Source organism: Oncorhynchus clarkii, chromosome 24 (genome assembly GCF_045791955.1).
Source record: "Oncorhynchus clarkii lewisi isolate Uvic-CL-2024 chromosome 24, UVic_Ocla_1.0, whole genome shotgun sequence".
In the NCBI taxonomy this organism is placed as follows: domain Eukaryota; kingdom Metazoa; phylum Chordata; class Actinopteri; order Salmoniformes; family Salmonidae; genus Oncorhynchus; species Oncorhynchus clarkii.
Window position 1 is genome coordinate 4,778,750 of NC_092170.1, and position 15,397 is coordinate 4,794,146.

Sequence of the window (15,397 nt, forward strand, 5' to 3'; positions counted from 1 at the left end):
TCATCTCTACTGCCTCTGATCTGACGGACTCACTAAACAGAGAACATCCCTGGTCATCCCTACTGCCTCTGATCTGATGGACTCACTAAACAGAGAACATCCCTGGTCATCTCTACTGCTTCTGATCTGACGGACTCACTAAACAGAGAACATCCCTGGTCATCTCTACTGCCTCTGATCTGACGGACTCACTAAACAGAGAACATCCCTGGTCATCTCTACTGCCTCTGATCTGACGGACTCACTAAACAGAGAACATCCCTGGTCATCTCTACTGCCTCTGATCTGACGGACTCACTAAACACAAATGCTTTATTTGCAAATGATCTCTGAGCTTTGGAGTGTGCCCCTGGCTACCCGTAAATAAATATAAAATGGGGCTGTTTGGTTTGCATAATATAAGGAATTTGAAATGATCTATTTATACTTTTACTTTTGATACTTAAGTATATTTTAGCAATTCCATTTACTTTTGATACTTAAGTATATTTAAAACCAAATACTTTTAGACTTTTACTGGATGGCTTTTACGTGAGTCATTTTCTATGACATTATCTTTACTTTTACTCACGTATGACAATTGGGTACTTTTCCCACCCCGTTATCCATCATAAACCAGCCCCTCGCGCTTACCAACTCGCTCTGAGGGCCCTCCGTTGTCACATGTTGCAGGAGGAAACTCGGGAGGGTGACCTCAAGAGTAGCGAGAGGGTCAACCCCTCAACTTCAGGACACACTCGTGACTTGAATGACGCAATTCATGTTTCACATTGAAATAATAAAACAAGCATGATGAAATCCCCCCCGTCGTTTTACAATATATAAACCTCAGTAACAGTTAAACACTTCATTTGGGATGCATTTACTTTGTTACACGTGTCATGCCTTGAAATCAGACACAAACCAAATATACGTGGCTCATAATTAGACTCGCCTTTTCAATCTTTTGTGTGAAATTGTGCAAACTCCAAACATAACGCAGAGCGTGTTGGGATACCAATTGGCTCTGGAGTCGGCAGCCTTGCTGGCTCGGTCAAAGTGGCTATACAAGGGTCTAATTAGCCCCTACACCCTCGATAACGTTCACTCCCTCAACATATGGCGTAGGCGTGTAGGAATGCACAAATAGGGGCGAGGATTTGTTATTTTTTTCACCATCTGTATAAATTCAGACTGCCATCCAACTTCGTGGGGACCTAACCAGGGGTCGCGACCCGCATTTTGAATGACAGGGTGAGAGCCTTTAATGTTGGAGCATTGTTTGTTAATGTGTTCGACCACGTTTCCAACAGACTTCAGATCAGTGTGTGAAGCAGCTGTACAGAGTCAAAACAAGTAGTAGCGCTTTAAAAAAAAAAGAGACCCGTCTACATCACCTCAGACATGGTCAATTGTTCTGTATTCCCTATAAACACACTTCAGCCAATATTTACTTGGACATTAGTAACATTCCTCAAATCCCAAACAGGAATCAACCAGCTTCCTCCTAGAGTCAGACACCGAGGTCAAGCACAAGTCACACAACAGGACTAGGTAGACAAAGACAACTACCCACCCCCCAAACCCCCTCTTAGAGACCCCAAAGCAGACATACAGGCAGGCCAGTTGAGAACAAGTTGTGGGATGCATTTACTTTGTTACATGTGTCATGCCTTGAAATCAGACACAAACAAGGATGAGGGAGTGATTTGGGATTCAACCACAGAGTCAAAAAGAAAGCAAATCAAAGTGCGTCACTACCCACCCCCCAAACCCAAAGAGGTGTCTGGCCCCCTCTTAGAGACCCCAAAGCAGACATACCACCTCTCTTAGGAATGTCTGGCAGTCTAACTGTCTGAATGCCTCTGACTGGAAAAAGGGAAGTGAAGTACAGGATGGGAGGAGACCTTTAAGACCTTTGGCTGCAGCGGTAGACGCCCTCTGGGAGCCAGTGGTTTGTATGACTTGGTGCATTCCATTAAGCAGTTAGCCGCCCACGGAATTCTTCAAAATCGAAGGTAGTGGGCCTGGGAATGTGGGTATGTTTAATTTCATCACAGTCACATCCATTCATGTTTCCGAGACATAAACATACAAAGATGCACACCCAGTCTCTGCTGATTGGGAATACTTTCCACCGTTAGTTAAAGTACAAACATGCACACACACACACACACTGGTTGAATCAACATTGTTTCCACATCATTTCAATTAATCCCTAGTGGGATTGCATCATCACTTGGAAAGGGGAGGCTGGATACAGTCTGTTGAAGATGAAGTGATCTAATCGTTAGCCTTCAGGCACTCTGAACTCTACTTGCAGACAGTGATAACCCCACGTCTTTGGGATAAACTGCCTGGCTAGGTTCATCTACCTACAGTTTCCACCCTACAGAGCAACTCACTTGTGTCCACTGCAGCAGATTTCATCCTGAGGGTCGTAGGTCTCTTCTCCACAGCAGTGTTTGCCTGGATCGTTGAGATGAACGCGTGACTCACACACCATGTCACGGGATGGCAGATACAAGTGGCCACCTGGGGAGCACTGGTGCCCAGCCTCCACCCCACGGTGCAACGTCTGGTTACAGCACAGCACCCGTCGTTCCTCTACAGCATAGGGAGTTTTACCGCAGCACTGGGAGAGACACACACCAGTCAGCAGGGTATCAACACACGCGCACACACAAATAACAGACACACACACATACAGACAACTTCATGCACTCACAAACCGTAGCATGCAAATGCACAAAATTCACACACAATCACAAAAGAAAGTCAAAACGCTAGAAAAGAAAGTCTGACTTTCTTGCCAGTAAACCTGTGCACACATCTTCTACCGACAGAGTGCCGTGATAGAAAAGAGACCCAAAGAGAGCTCTCGTTACTCGTCAGGTACACTCTCACACTGAAGAGGAGCTGCACTACTCTAATTGGTTGCGGAATGAGGCTTAAGTAAATAATTGTGCGGACTAAACTGACATAGTACAGCATAAAGCCAAAGTAAAGCAATCACCACTATAAAGAGACATTGTTAATGGCAAATTATGGAGCAGATTTTCTCCCTGATAAGACTTTTAGATCAAACAGCACTCTAGGACATTGGCTTGGAGTATAGGACATCCACTTCCAACTGGGGCCCTGTCTAAACATTCTGAGTGTATTGAAACTAGTCTGTGGACAACGTATAGTTTGACACTTTTAGTTATTTTGACCATTAACATTTTTTTTTTACAAACACATCCGTTTACAGTACAGCATTGTCTTCATGCCTTGACAAACAACTACTCAACAAGTGGGTGGATGATTTAGCTGTCATACATTCATTTGACTGAGATTAGAACACATTTTTATGTTGCGGAGGAGGTTCAGTGAACTAAATTTAGCTGTAGGCCTAAGCTCTGTGGGCTAATGGACTCACCAGGTTTTTCCCAAGCACCCTGTGAGAAATCTGTCCGGCACAGCAGATGTTGATATCTGGATTGTAAACCTGAGAGCCACAGCTAGCAACATTGTAGGGACCTGGTTAGAGATGGGAAGGAGGGAGGACAGAGATGGTGATGACTCACATGAAAAAAATACTTGTTTGCTATAGACATTTATAGAACTTACTGCGGCATTCAGAAAGTATTCAGACCCCTAGACTTTTCCCACATTTCGTTACGTTACAGCCTTATTCTAAAATTGATCAAATTGATTATTTTCCTCCTTAATCTACACACAATACCCCACAATGACAAAGCAAAAACAGGTTTTTAGACATGATTGCAAACGTATAAAGAAAAAACAGAAATACCTTATTTACATAAGTAATCAGACCCTTTGCTATGAGACTCGAAATTGAGCTCAGGTGCATCCTGTTTCCATTGATCATCCTTGATGTTTCTACAAATTGATTGGAGTCCACCTGTGGTAAATTCAACTAACTGGACATTATTTGGAAAGGCACACACCTGTCTATATAAGGTCCCACAGTTGACTGTGCATGTCAGAGCAAAAACCATGCCATGAGGTCAAATAAATTGTCCCTAAGACAGGATTGTGCCAAGGCAAAGGTCTGGGGAAGGGTACCAAAAAATGTCTTCATCGTTAAAGATTGAACTCTTTGGCCTGAATGCCAAGAGTCACGTCTAGAGGAAACCTGGCACCATCCCTACGGTGAAGCATGATGGTGGCAGCATCATGCTGTGGGGATGTTTTTCAGCGGCAGGGACTGGGAGACTAGTCAGGATCGAGGGAAAGATGAACGGAGCAAAGTACAGAGAGATCCTTGACGAAAACCTTCTCCAGAGCGCTGAAGACCTCAGACTGGGGCAAAGGTTCACATTCCAACAGGACAACAACCCTAAGCACACAGCTTTCTAAATATCTTATAATACAATTATAAAACCACTAACTATGACTGGCTGTAAATCAAACTCAATGTGCTATGATGTAAGGATTGAGGGCTAGGGTTGGACAATATTACGATATAAATCAGAAATCAACGATGTTTGATAGACATCGTCAATGGCAATAACACTGTGATGCGACAGACGATAGTTTAACCTACAGTTGCAAGAAAAAGTATCTGAACCCTTTGGAATTACCTGGATTTCTGCATAAATTTGACATAAAATTTGATCTGACCATCTAAATCACAACAATAGACAAACACAGTGTGCTGAAACTATTGACACAAATTATTATATTTTTCTTGTCTATATTGAATACATAATTTAAACATTCACAGTGTAGGTTGGAAAAAGTATGTGAACCCCTAGGCTAATGACTTCTCCAAAAGCTAATTGGAGTTAGAAGTCAACAAACCTGGAGTCGAATCAATGAGACGAGTTAGGCGATTTTGGTTAGAGCCGCCCTGCCTCATTAAAAAACACTCACAAAATTTGAGTTTGCTATTCACAAGAAGCATTGCCTGATGTGACCCATGCCTCGAACAAAAGAGATCTCAGAAGATTAAGAATGGTTGCCTTGCATAAAGCTGGAAAGGGTTACAAAAGTATCTCTAAAAGTCAGTCCACGGTAAGACAAATTGACTATAAAATTGAGAAATTTCAGTACTGTTGCTACTCTCCCTAGGAGTGGCCGTCCTGCAAAGATGACTGCAAGAGCACAGTGCAGAGTGCTCAATGAGGTTAAGAAGAATCCTAGTGTCAGCTAAAGACTTACAGAAATCTCTGGAACATGCTAACATCTCTGTTGACGAGTCTACAATACGTAAAACACTAAACAAGAATGGTGTTCATGGGAAGATACCGTGGAAGAAGCCACTGCTGTCCAAAAAAAACATTGCTGCACATCTGAAGTTAGCAAAAGAGCACCTGGATATTCAACAGCACTCATGGCAATATTCTGTGGACAAATTAAACTAAAGTTGTGTTGTTTGGAAGGAACTCCGAACTATCTGTGGAGAAAAAAATGGACAGCACACCAACATCAAAACTTCCTCGCAACTGCAAAGTATGGTGGAGGGTGAACACCTGTTGTATTCGGCGCATGTGACAAATAACATTTTATTCTAATCTGTTTTTACGAGGAGGTGGCTAGGATCTGCCACGGTTTAGATGGTAGCTCTTTTCTGACTGCGGGGACCTGCTTTGGGGGTGTGCCATTCACTTGACATGCTGGCCAGGACTTCACGTGCAGTTCAACCTCTTTTACAATGTTTTGCCACTACACGTTTGTGCACAGTCTCAGGCTGCATTACAGATCCTTTACTGTGTTGCTAGGCAACACAACAACTCGCTCTCCCCCTGCCCCGGGTAAAAATAAATTGATGATACAATCATAGATCAACAATGCTTGGACAGGTCGATGGGATGATGTGTCATTCCAGACATGGCCCAACCCCATTGCAAGCATGTGCTTTGTCAGTGGCTGTGATGTAGGGTTTAGCCAGGAATTGATGGACAGTAAGAAGAGTGATTGAAATGCTAGGAGGGACATCCCAGGCTTCAAGTGGTTTCAGATTTCACATCCTATGTCACACAGGCTAAAGAACCAGGGGGAACCAGGGCTATCGCTCAATGCAAGCCATTTCGATCTACGGGGTCCACAGATCGATTTATAAACAAAGGGACTTTACATCTAAGAGGTTTTAACCCGTCTCCTCCCCTTCATCTACACTGATTGAAGTGGATTTAAGAAATTACATCGATAAGGGATCATAGCTTTCAACCTGGTCAGTCTACGTCATCGAAAGAGCGAGTGTTCCTAATGTTTTGTACACTCAGTGTACATACACATCAGAGGAGGCTGGTGGGAGAAGCTATATGAAGACCGGCTCATTGTAATGGCTGGAATAGAATAGATGAAACGGAGTCAAACGTGTGGTTTCCATATGTTTGACACCGTCATATTTATTCCATTCCAGCCATTACAATGAGCCTGTCCACCTATAGCTCTTCCCACCAGCCTCCGATACAAAAACAAAATAAAAAATAAAACTAGTCGGACACCTTGTGCTGTCTTACATGGGCTGCGGCTGATTATTCCTCCACAGCAGGTCTGGTGACGCAAGTAACGCTTCCCTTGGAGAGATGTAGGGTTCTCACAGCAACCCTCTGTTGTTGGGTTAAAACAGGCACCTCGACCACAGGGCCTCTCCCCTGGCATACTGGAGGCATGCAGAGAGCGAGAGAGATGCAATACAACAACATGCACCTACACATACATAAACAATAAACGTATATGTACACAAACACAAGCATAGTTGTGAAAAACCAGGCTAAAAAACAAATCATCGTTACGTTTCTAATTATTCCACCACTCTTTTTCTACAGACAAAAGGTTACCAGTTAAACTCCCTTCCTGTGCTTGTTGGCAGGCCATTCAATATCTCGGGCCTCGGCCAAAAGCCACAAGGAAAATAAAGCAATCCCTGACACCTGCAGATTGTTCAGTTCATTTGAAATCTATTGACATGTAGTGGTAGTTCTTTGAATGATATTGCATCATTTGAAACGGATGCCACCCCCAATGTGGCTTTTAGCAACTGAGACATCAAAATTATTATTTGAAACCCTGACTGTTGAATAAATAAAAGTGAGGTTCTTTATATGGATGAAGGCAACCTTTACCAGTTTGGAGAACTCGCATCAATTCCCCTCAGCTGAAAAAAAAGAGAACAAAATATACACAAAGATGACAAACGATCATAATGTGAAGTTTCATTACAGCCATACAAAACCAGCAGGTTGGCTTTTTACTAACATTAGAACTTGTTGATGCACAGCAGCTTGCATTGAGAGGCTCTGGGGATAGTGTTTCAGAGCAGCAGCAGTGGCTTTGCTGGTCAAACTGGTGGACTCCACAGCATCGGTGGTGACTGGACATTTTGGCCAGGACCTTCCTTCCTTTCAAAACATTTCCACAGCAAAGCTGGTGGTCTTCATCGTAAAGCTCTGTGGGACAGGTAATAACAATTGATGAGATTTACTGTTTAAAAGAACTCAAGAGCTTTCAAGTGCTACAGTGTTACAAGCTTGACATTGTGAAGGGGAGTGAGTGAACACAGAAGCCGTGAGGTGAAGGTGGTTGTCACAATGAGAATCGGGAAACATCTCCCAAACAGCATTCTGAGTAGACAGACCGCCACTGGGAAATACAGTTTGAGAGCCATGTACACTACAACACCACCTCTGTTTATGCCCTTGGGAAGACTAGCCTTGTTTCCATTGATCATCCTTGAGATGTTTCTACAACTTCAGTGGAGTCTACCTGTGGTAAATTCAATTGATTGGACATGATTTGGAAAGGCACACACATGTCTATATAAGGTCCCACAGTTGACAGTGTATGTCAGAGCAAAAACCACCCCATGAGATTGAAGGAATTGTCCGTAGAGATGCACAGATCTGGAGAAGGGTACCAAAACATTTCTGCAGCATTGACGGTCCCCAAGAACACAGTGGCCTCCATCATTCTTAAAAATGGAAGAAGTTTCAACCCACCAAGAATCTTCCTAGAGCTGGCCGACCGGGAGATGGGAGATGACCAAGAACCCAATGGTCACTCTGACAGAGCTCCAGAGTTCCTCTGTGGAGATGGGAGAACCTTCCAGAAGGACAACCATCACTGAAGCACTCCACCAATAGCCTTTTTCAATAAATATGGAGTTAGACTTAGCCAACTATTAACGTGATGCAAGAGTAGGCCTACAATGTAGATTGTAGACGAAGCGGAGAGTGCCAAAATCTGCGTAAAATGTCAGATAACATTTATCTCACTCACCTCTCCAATGTCGGATGATCATGGGCCTCTCGAATGGCTTGTTTTAAAAGCTTCATTTCCCTTTGTATCTCATTCCCCATTTTATTTGAATGCGATTTGTTGGTCTAAGCATATCTTTCATGATCAACTTTCAAATGAATATAAGAGGCCAGTAACCAAGTTCTGTCTCAGAAAGTTATGCTTGTGAATAGTCTAAATAAAAGTATGATATGGTAATAATGAGAGAGAGAGAGAACCAACAATTGCAAGATAGAATAATCGAATGGGCCTCCACTTGACTAAAACTTTTTGGAAAAACAAGTTGTGTGCCGCCGGAAAATCCTTGCAAACCTGGAACAAAAACAAACCTAAACCTGGAACAAAAACAAACCTAAAACTGGAACAAAAACAAACCTAAAACTGGAACAAAAACAAACCTAAACCTGGAACAAAAACAAACCTAAAACTGGAACAAAAAATAAACGTTGCCTATAAACCCACATTTGGATAGGCAACAAATTACAAAACCAATAAAGTAAACAAAACAAGTATGAAATTAACCAAATAAATTACAGTGCAAATAAGTTTAAGGCACACAACAGAATATTCTAGCCTAGGCTACATTTATTTAGAGGAAGACATCTGTGAATACAGGCGTTTGAAAATGTAACAAATAAAAAGTGCAATGAAGAACCATTCTGACCATTTTTCTTTTCATTATATATTAACCTACCTAAAGGTTTCTAGCAAGGAACACAAGCATTTTCACCTTTTTTGGCTTTAATAGACTGCAGAGTGGGGTAACAATATACTGCCTGCTGTAGGCAGTTTGAAATGCACACTATAACACCACCTCTGTTGTTGCCTTTGGGGAGAACAAAACAAACACAGCTACATCATCAATGATGACAGCAAACATGTCAATAGACTGCACCTCACTGACCTTTTCCACAACACTTGGCATGGGGTTGGGTCCTGTTCAGGATCCGTGAGTCACAACACAGTTGGTTGAGTGGGTCGTAGGCCCTCAACCCACAGCAATCTGACACCAGCTGGCTTACATTCAGAGTCAGTTGACCTGCAATGGTTGAATCACAGATAAACACACACACAGCATATCAATTCAAATTCAGGAGGTGCTGAAAAAAGTATGATTTTAACCCAGTTACCAGGTTCGAGTGAATAGGTACAGCAGGAAGCCTGGGTGAGGTTAAAGGCTCTGCTTCCACAGCAGGACAGTCCCGCCCCTTTATGCCGTACTCCTTCACAGCAGGTGAAATCTAGACCGCTATAATTAAGCCCGTCGCAGACGTGATCTCTGGGAGACCTGAAAGGCAGAGGCTCATCTTCATGTCTAGAGGGCATTATCTTCGTCTATATGCAGCACATAAACTAGACATAGACAAAGTGGAGTCACAATGCACACACATACAGTTACATCATGATGATAATTAAAGAAAGGTAGTAGGATGAAGTTGCCCCTAAACACTGTTCTGATGTCAGTTTTGCATATCCCCACTAAAGATCTGGGCCCAAGGGCAGCTTCTAACCAGAGCAGAGACAATAAGGGCACTTTTTATACTCACGTGCCGTAGAACTTCCCAGCATGGACGGAGACTGGAATTCCAAAAGGATTGACCTGCCCTGTGAGACAAGTAACATCCCCACATGAAGACAATGTCCTGGCTACGTATTCTGTGAAAAGCTTTCTCAGGTTATGCTGTTAATCTAAGTGTGATATTTGCAAAACACACACTAAGAAAATAGTGTAACTGTAAGTTGCTTTACAGTAAAAAAAAGAAAAGAAAAGTAAAGCACTGAATAATTTCTTGCTTTAAAAATCGCATATTACAACTGCCTATCAGTGACTGAAGTTGATTAGGATAAAACGCATAAAGATCATTCGATGATAAAATGCCTGAAAAACTGAATAAGGTATTGTCAGGAAGCAACGGTACCTATGGCTGCGGTTAGCGCTCCTTAAAGTTCTCTGCAGGCTTAATATCTCCACAGCAACTATAAAAAACACATCCACTAGTATGCCCTAGAAGGCTATACTGTTTAGAGTAATGATGACAACTCATTTCCCTGACTTACTATCTATACTGAACAAAAATATAAGACGCAACATGCAACAATTTCACTTAGTTACAGTTCATATGAGGAAATCAGTCAATATAAATAAATTAGGCCCTAATCTATGGATTTCACATGACTGGGCAGGGGCGCAGACATGGGTGGGCCTGGGAGGCCATAGACCCACCCACTTGGGAGCCAGGCCCAGCCAATCAGAATTCGTTTTTTCCCATAAAAGGGCTTTATTACAGACAGAAATACTCCTCAACACCTAGCACACTTTAGAGTGGCCTCCCCAGCACAAGGTGCACCTGTGTCGTGATCATGCTGTTTAATCAGCTTCTTGATATGCCTCACCTGTCAGGTGGATGGATTATCTTGGCAAAGGAGAAATGCTCACTAACAGGGACGTAAACACATTTGTGCACCAAATGTGTCCGAAATAAGCTTTTTGTGTGTTGGGAAAATTTCGGAGGACTTTTGTTGCATTCATATTTTTGTTTATCGCAGATTGCAGATATCCCTATACAAGCAGAACTCTGTCAGGGAAGTAAGGTACATGATGCACAGGGGTGAAAGTAATGCCCGAAGTCCACCAGATGCATATGCGTTTTGTTTTGCCGGATGTCTAGCACACATTTTCCATACTTGACACACATGTACGTCACTTTTCAACTAGCTACAATGAACAGAAATGTAAACACAACATGTAAAGTGTTGGTCCCCAAATTGTTGCCACAAAGATGGAAGCACAAAATCATCCAGAGTGTCATTGTATGCTGTCGCGTTAGGATTTCCCTTCACTGGAACTAAGGGGCCTAGCCCGAACCATGAAAAACAACCCCAGACCATTATCCCTCATCCACCAAACATTACAGTTGCCACTATGCATTGGGGCAGGTAGCGTCCTCCTGGCACCCGCCAAACCCAGATTCGTCTGTCGTACTGCCAGATGGTGAAGTGTGATTCATCACTCCAGACAAGACGTTTCAACTGCTCCAGAGTCCAATGGCGGCGAACTTTACACCCCTCCAGCCGACGTTTGGCATGGTGATCTTAGGCTGGTGTGCGGCTGCTCGGCTATGAAATCCATTTCATGAAGCTCCCGATAAAAAGTTATTGTGCTGACGTTGCTTCCAGAGGCAGTTCGGAACTCGGTATTGAGTGTTACAACCAAGGACAGACAATTTTTTACCCGCTTCAGCACTAGGCGGTCCCGTTCTGTGAGCTTGAAGGGGTGTCCACATACAGTACTTTTGTATAAGTAATGTAGTTTGGAAAGCAAATGGCTATTGCTGTAAAGAGAAGGCAATGAAAAAACTCGAATCTGTCTTGAAAGTTATCAAAATTCTCAACTTAATTGAGCGAACAGTAGGCCTGTAGCCTATCTTAGGATATTGGCACCAGCGGAGAGCATCGGCCATATCCCCAGTGAGTGTGCATATTCACTCTCATCACTCTTCCAGTTTAGATGGAAGTCTACTATACTGTATTTTATGATACACCAGTATTGATGCACAAACCGGTTTGGGTTTTTACATTACCTTCTATAACAGTATTTGATTTTGGTTCGTTAAATGTTTACTCCGTTACTTGAGTCATCTCACTCTCTCCATGCCGCTTTCCATATAGACCTTGTCCCTCCCCCTGTTACTCATGGAGCGAATTTGTTGTTCCTCGACCCTGACACACTTGCTTTCAGTCTGCATGGTCAGTCCAGCACATGCAACAATGTTGATGATAACAATAATGTTTTCCCTTTGCTTCTTAATGTGCATCCACTAGTGTTCAGCATCGAGGGTCACCAACAACACAGTGGCCTCCATCAATCTGAAATAGAAGATGTTTGGAACCACCAAGAGTCTTCCTAGAGCTGTCCGCCAGACCAAACTGAGCAATCGGGGGAGAAGGGCCTTGGGTCAGGGAGGTGACCAAGAACCCGATGGTCACTCTGACAGAGCTCCAGAGTTCCTCTGTGGAGATGGGAGAATCTTACAGAAGGACAACCATCTCTGCAGCACTCCACCAATCAGGCCTTCATGGTAGAGTGGCCTGACAGAAACTACTCCTCAGTAAAAAGTACATGACAGCCCACTTGGAGTTTGCCAAAAAGGCAACTAAAGGACTCTTAGACCATGAGAAAACAAGATTCTCTGGTCTGATGAAACCAAGATTTACCTCTTTGGCCTGAATGCCAAGCAATGTCACGTATGGAGGAAACCGGGCACCGCTCATCACCTGGTCAATATCATCCCTACAGTGAAGCATGGTGGTGGCAGCATCATGCTGTGGGGATGTTTTTCAGCAGCAGAGACTGGGAGACTAATCAGGATCGAGGAAAAGATGAACAGAGCAAAGTACAGCAAAATCCTTGATGAAAACCTGCTCCAGAGCACTCAGGACCTCAGACTGGGGCGAAGGTTCACCTTCCAACAGGTCAACGCAGGAGTGGCTTTGGGACAAGTCTCTGAATGTCCTTGAGTGGCCCAGCCAGAGCCAAATCAAACATCTCTGGAGAAACCTGAAAATAGCTGTGCAGTGATGCTCCAATCTGACAGTGCTTGAAAGGATCTGCAGAGAATGGTAAAAACTCCCCAAATACAGGTGTGCCAAGCTTGTAGCGTCATACCCAAGAAGACTCAAGGCTGTAATCGCTGCCAAAGGTGATTCAACAAAGTACTGCTTAAAGGGCCTGAATACTTTTGTAAATGTGTTATTTCATTTTTTTAAATACATTTGCAAAAAAAATTTGCTTTGTCATTATGGGGTAATTGTGTCGATTGGTGATGGGGGCATTTTTTCCCATCCATTTTAGAATAAGGCTGTAACGAGACAAAATGTGGAAAAGTGAGTTTCTTACATCTGCAAACGGCTAGTTTGGCTTTCCTTAGCAAGTTGGGCCTACATTGTGTTAGCTGCTAATGCTAATCGCTAGTTAGCTGGCTAGCTAGTTAATACATGTACTGAGTCAGAGCAAAAGTAACTAGCTATACAGCCTGATATATCTTGTTTGCGCAACAGTATCTTCTAAATCAAAGAGGAATACACAAAGCATGAATATGTTAGCTACATAAAGTAGCTAAGAAAAAACATTAAATATAGCCAAAGATTATAGGGTCCCCTAGGAAACAGTTACTAACACTTCGGTTCCTACCCTGTCACAATCATTTTTGGCATTTTCATTCGTTGTCATGTCCAACAACACTGTATTCAAAGTGTCCACTATTATATTCTAACTATAGAATTAGAATAACCATCATACTTCCATGATTCCAACAGTTCCCCCAAGTGTTTTGAGCTAAATCGCTAATAAAATCTCAATTGCAACATTTGGTCAAAAATAAGGCCTGGATTGTTTGCTTATATCGTGCAGCCCTTACAAGGCAGTATGGAATTGAGCATTGAGCGGTCATTTTGTGAACAGTGACCTTGTTATATTAGCCTAAATTATGAATATCCAATGCACTAGGAATAGTAGGCTATCTTACATAAGTCTGCAAATGTGATGACGCATGTAATGCTTTATTATAGATGTGCATTTTTATGGTGAACATTAGCTTCCCCTAACTTGAAACTCACACGCCGCCTAGGAGTGGACACATCAATTCTGGCCTAATGACAATTGGCAAATATCATTACACTTTTTTGGTGTTTTGTGTAACAGATGTCTCTTTCCATTCACCACTGTTTGGAGGCTTGAAATATGGTAGGAAGTGGATGAACGTGCGCTGCTAGCCTGGTAAAGGAGCCCTTTGAAGTGACGGTTTGACAATCAGATGAAAAAGTCAAAACTGGTTGTGTTTACGCCACAATAAAAAGGTAATGCATTTTAAAAGTGAAATGACAAATCTTTACAACTATGTCCACAGAGACCCTATTGATTTAATTGTAGGGATTATATATGTAATAATATAGCACGCACATATAGGTTCCGTACCGGGAATAAATTAATTATACTTTTACTCCGAAGTCCAAACCACAGAACAATAAGTAATAATGTATTCCACTGGGGATTATTGTAACTGATGAGGAGCCCACATTACAACACTGTCTCTGCTGTCTACTGTACACACATCAATCTGAGAGGCAGAGTAGTAGCCCACATTACAACACTGTCTCTGCTGTCTACTATACACACATCAATCTGAGAGGCAGAGTAGTAGCCCACATTACAACACTGTCTCTGCTGTCTACTGTACACACATCAATCTGAGAGGCAGAGTAGTAGCCCACATTACAATACTATCTCTGCTGTCTACTGTACACACATCAATCTGAGAGGCAGAGTAGTAGCCCACATTACAACACTGTCTCTGCTGTCTACTGTACACACATCAATCTGAGAGGCAGAGTAGTAGCCCACATTACAATACTATCTCTGCTGTCTACTGTACACACATCAATCTGAGAGGCAGAGTAGTAGCCCACATTACAACACTGTCTCTGCTGTCTACTGTACACACATCAATCTGAGAGGCAGAGTAGTAGCCCACATTACAATATTATCTCTGCTGTATACTGTACACACATCAATCTGAGAGGCAGAGTAGTAGCCCACATTACAATATAACTCTGCTGTCTACTGTACACACATCAATCTGAGAGGGAGAGTAGTAGCCCACATTACAATATCATCTCTGATGTCTACTGTACACACATCAATCTGAGAGGCAGAATAGTGGCCCACACAGCCCTACACCTCTCAACAACTGGCCCCATTTAATTCATACAAACAGATGCAAGAGATGACAGTGCTTTCCACCTACCATGTGCGCTGTAGCAGGGTAGAGTCAGAAGAACTGCAGAAAATGAAACAAACAAATGTTAAGGAAAGGAAGTCCAGAGATTGTACACACAAATTCTAGCAAATGTGCAGAGTTTGACAGTGATGGTCACATACCAAACATCCGTAGTGGAGTGGTCATGGTGTTTCTTTCCATAAAGCAATCTCATTCATAGATGGAATCTTAAGATGAGCTGAGATAAGTAGTCCAATTCAGCCCCACCTACAAGCACCTAGTGGTGGGGAGTCAACTCCAAAATAATAGATTCCTTGCCCGTCGACTCCAATTTCTGGGATGTCAAGCTTCGATTCTGCAACGAATCGACTCCTCGATTTTTGCAATGGCGG

General features: G+C 42.7%; 1 protein-coding gene across 1 annotated transcript; it reads right to left on the minus strand.

Annotated features, from left to right (window-relative positions):
* Positions 1-2,380: 2,380 nt before the first annotated feature.
* Positions 2,381-15,118, minus strand: LOC139382222 (galaxin-2-like). Its single transcript, XM_071126100.1, has 9 exons — positions 15,033-15,118; positions 9,777-9,834; positions 9,360-9,517; positions 9,134-9,268; positions 7,192-7,382; positions 7,059-7,090; positions 6,453-6,595; positions 3,401-3,501; positions 2,381-2,614 (listed from the first exon to the last, which is right to left on the minus strand). Exons 5-9 carry the CDS (start codon positions 7,312-7,314, stop codon positions 2,381-2,383), a joined length of 633 nt encoding a protein of 210 aa, XP_070982201.1. The 5' UTR covers positions 7,315-7,382; positions 9,134-9,268; positions 9,360-9,517; positions 9,777-9,834; positions 15,033-15,118.
* Positions 15,119-15,397: the final 279 nt, after the last annotated feature.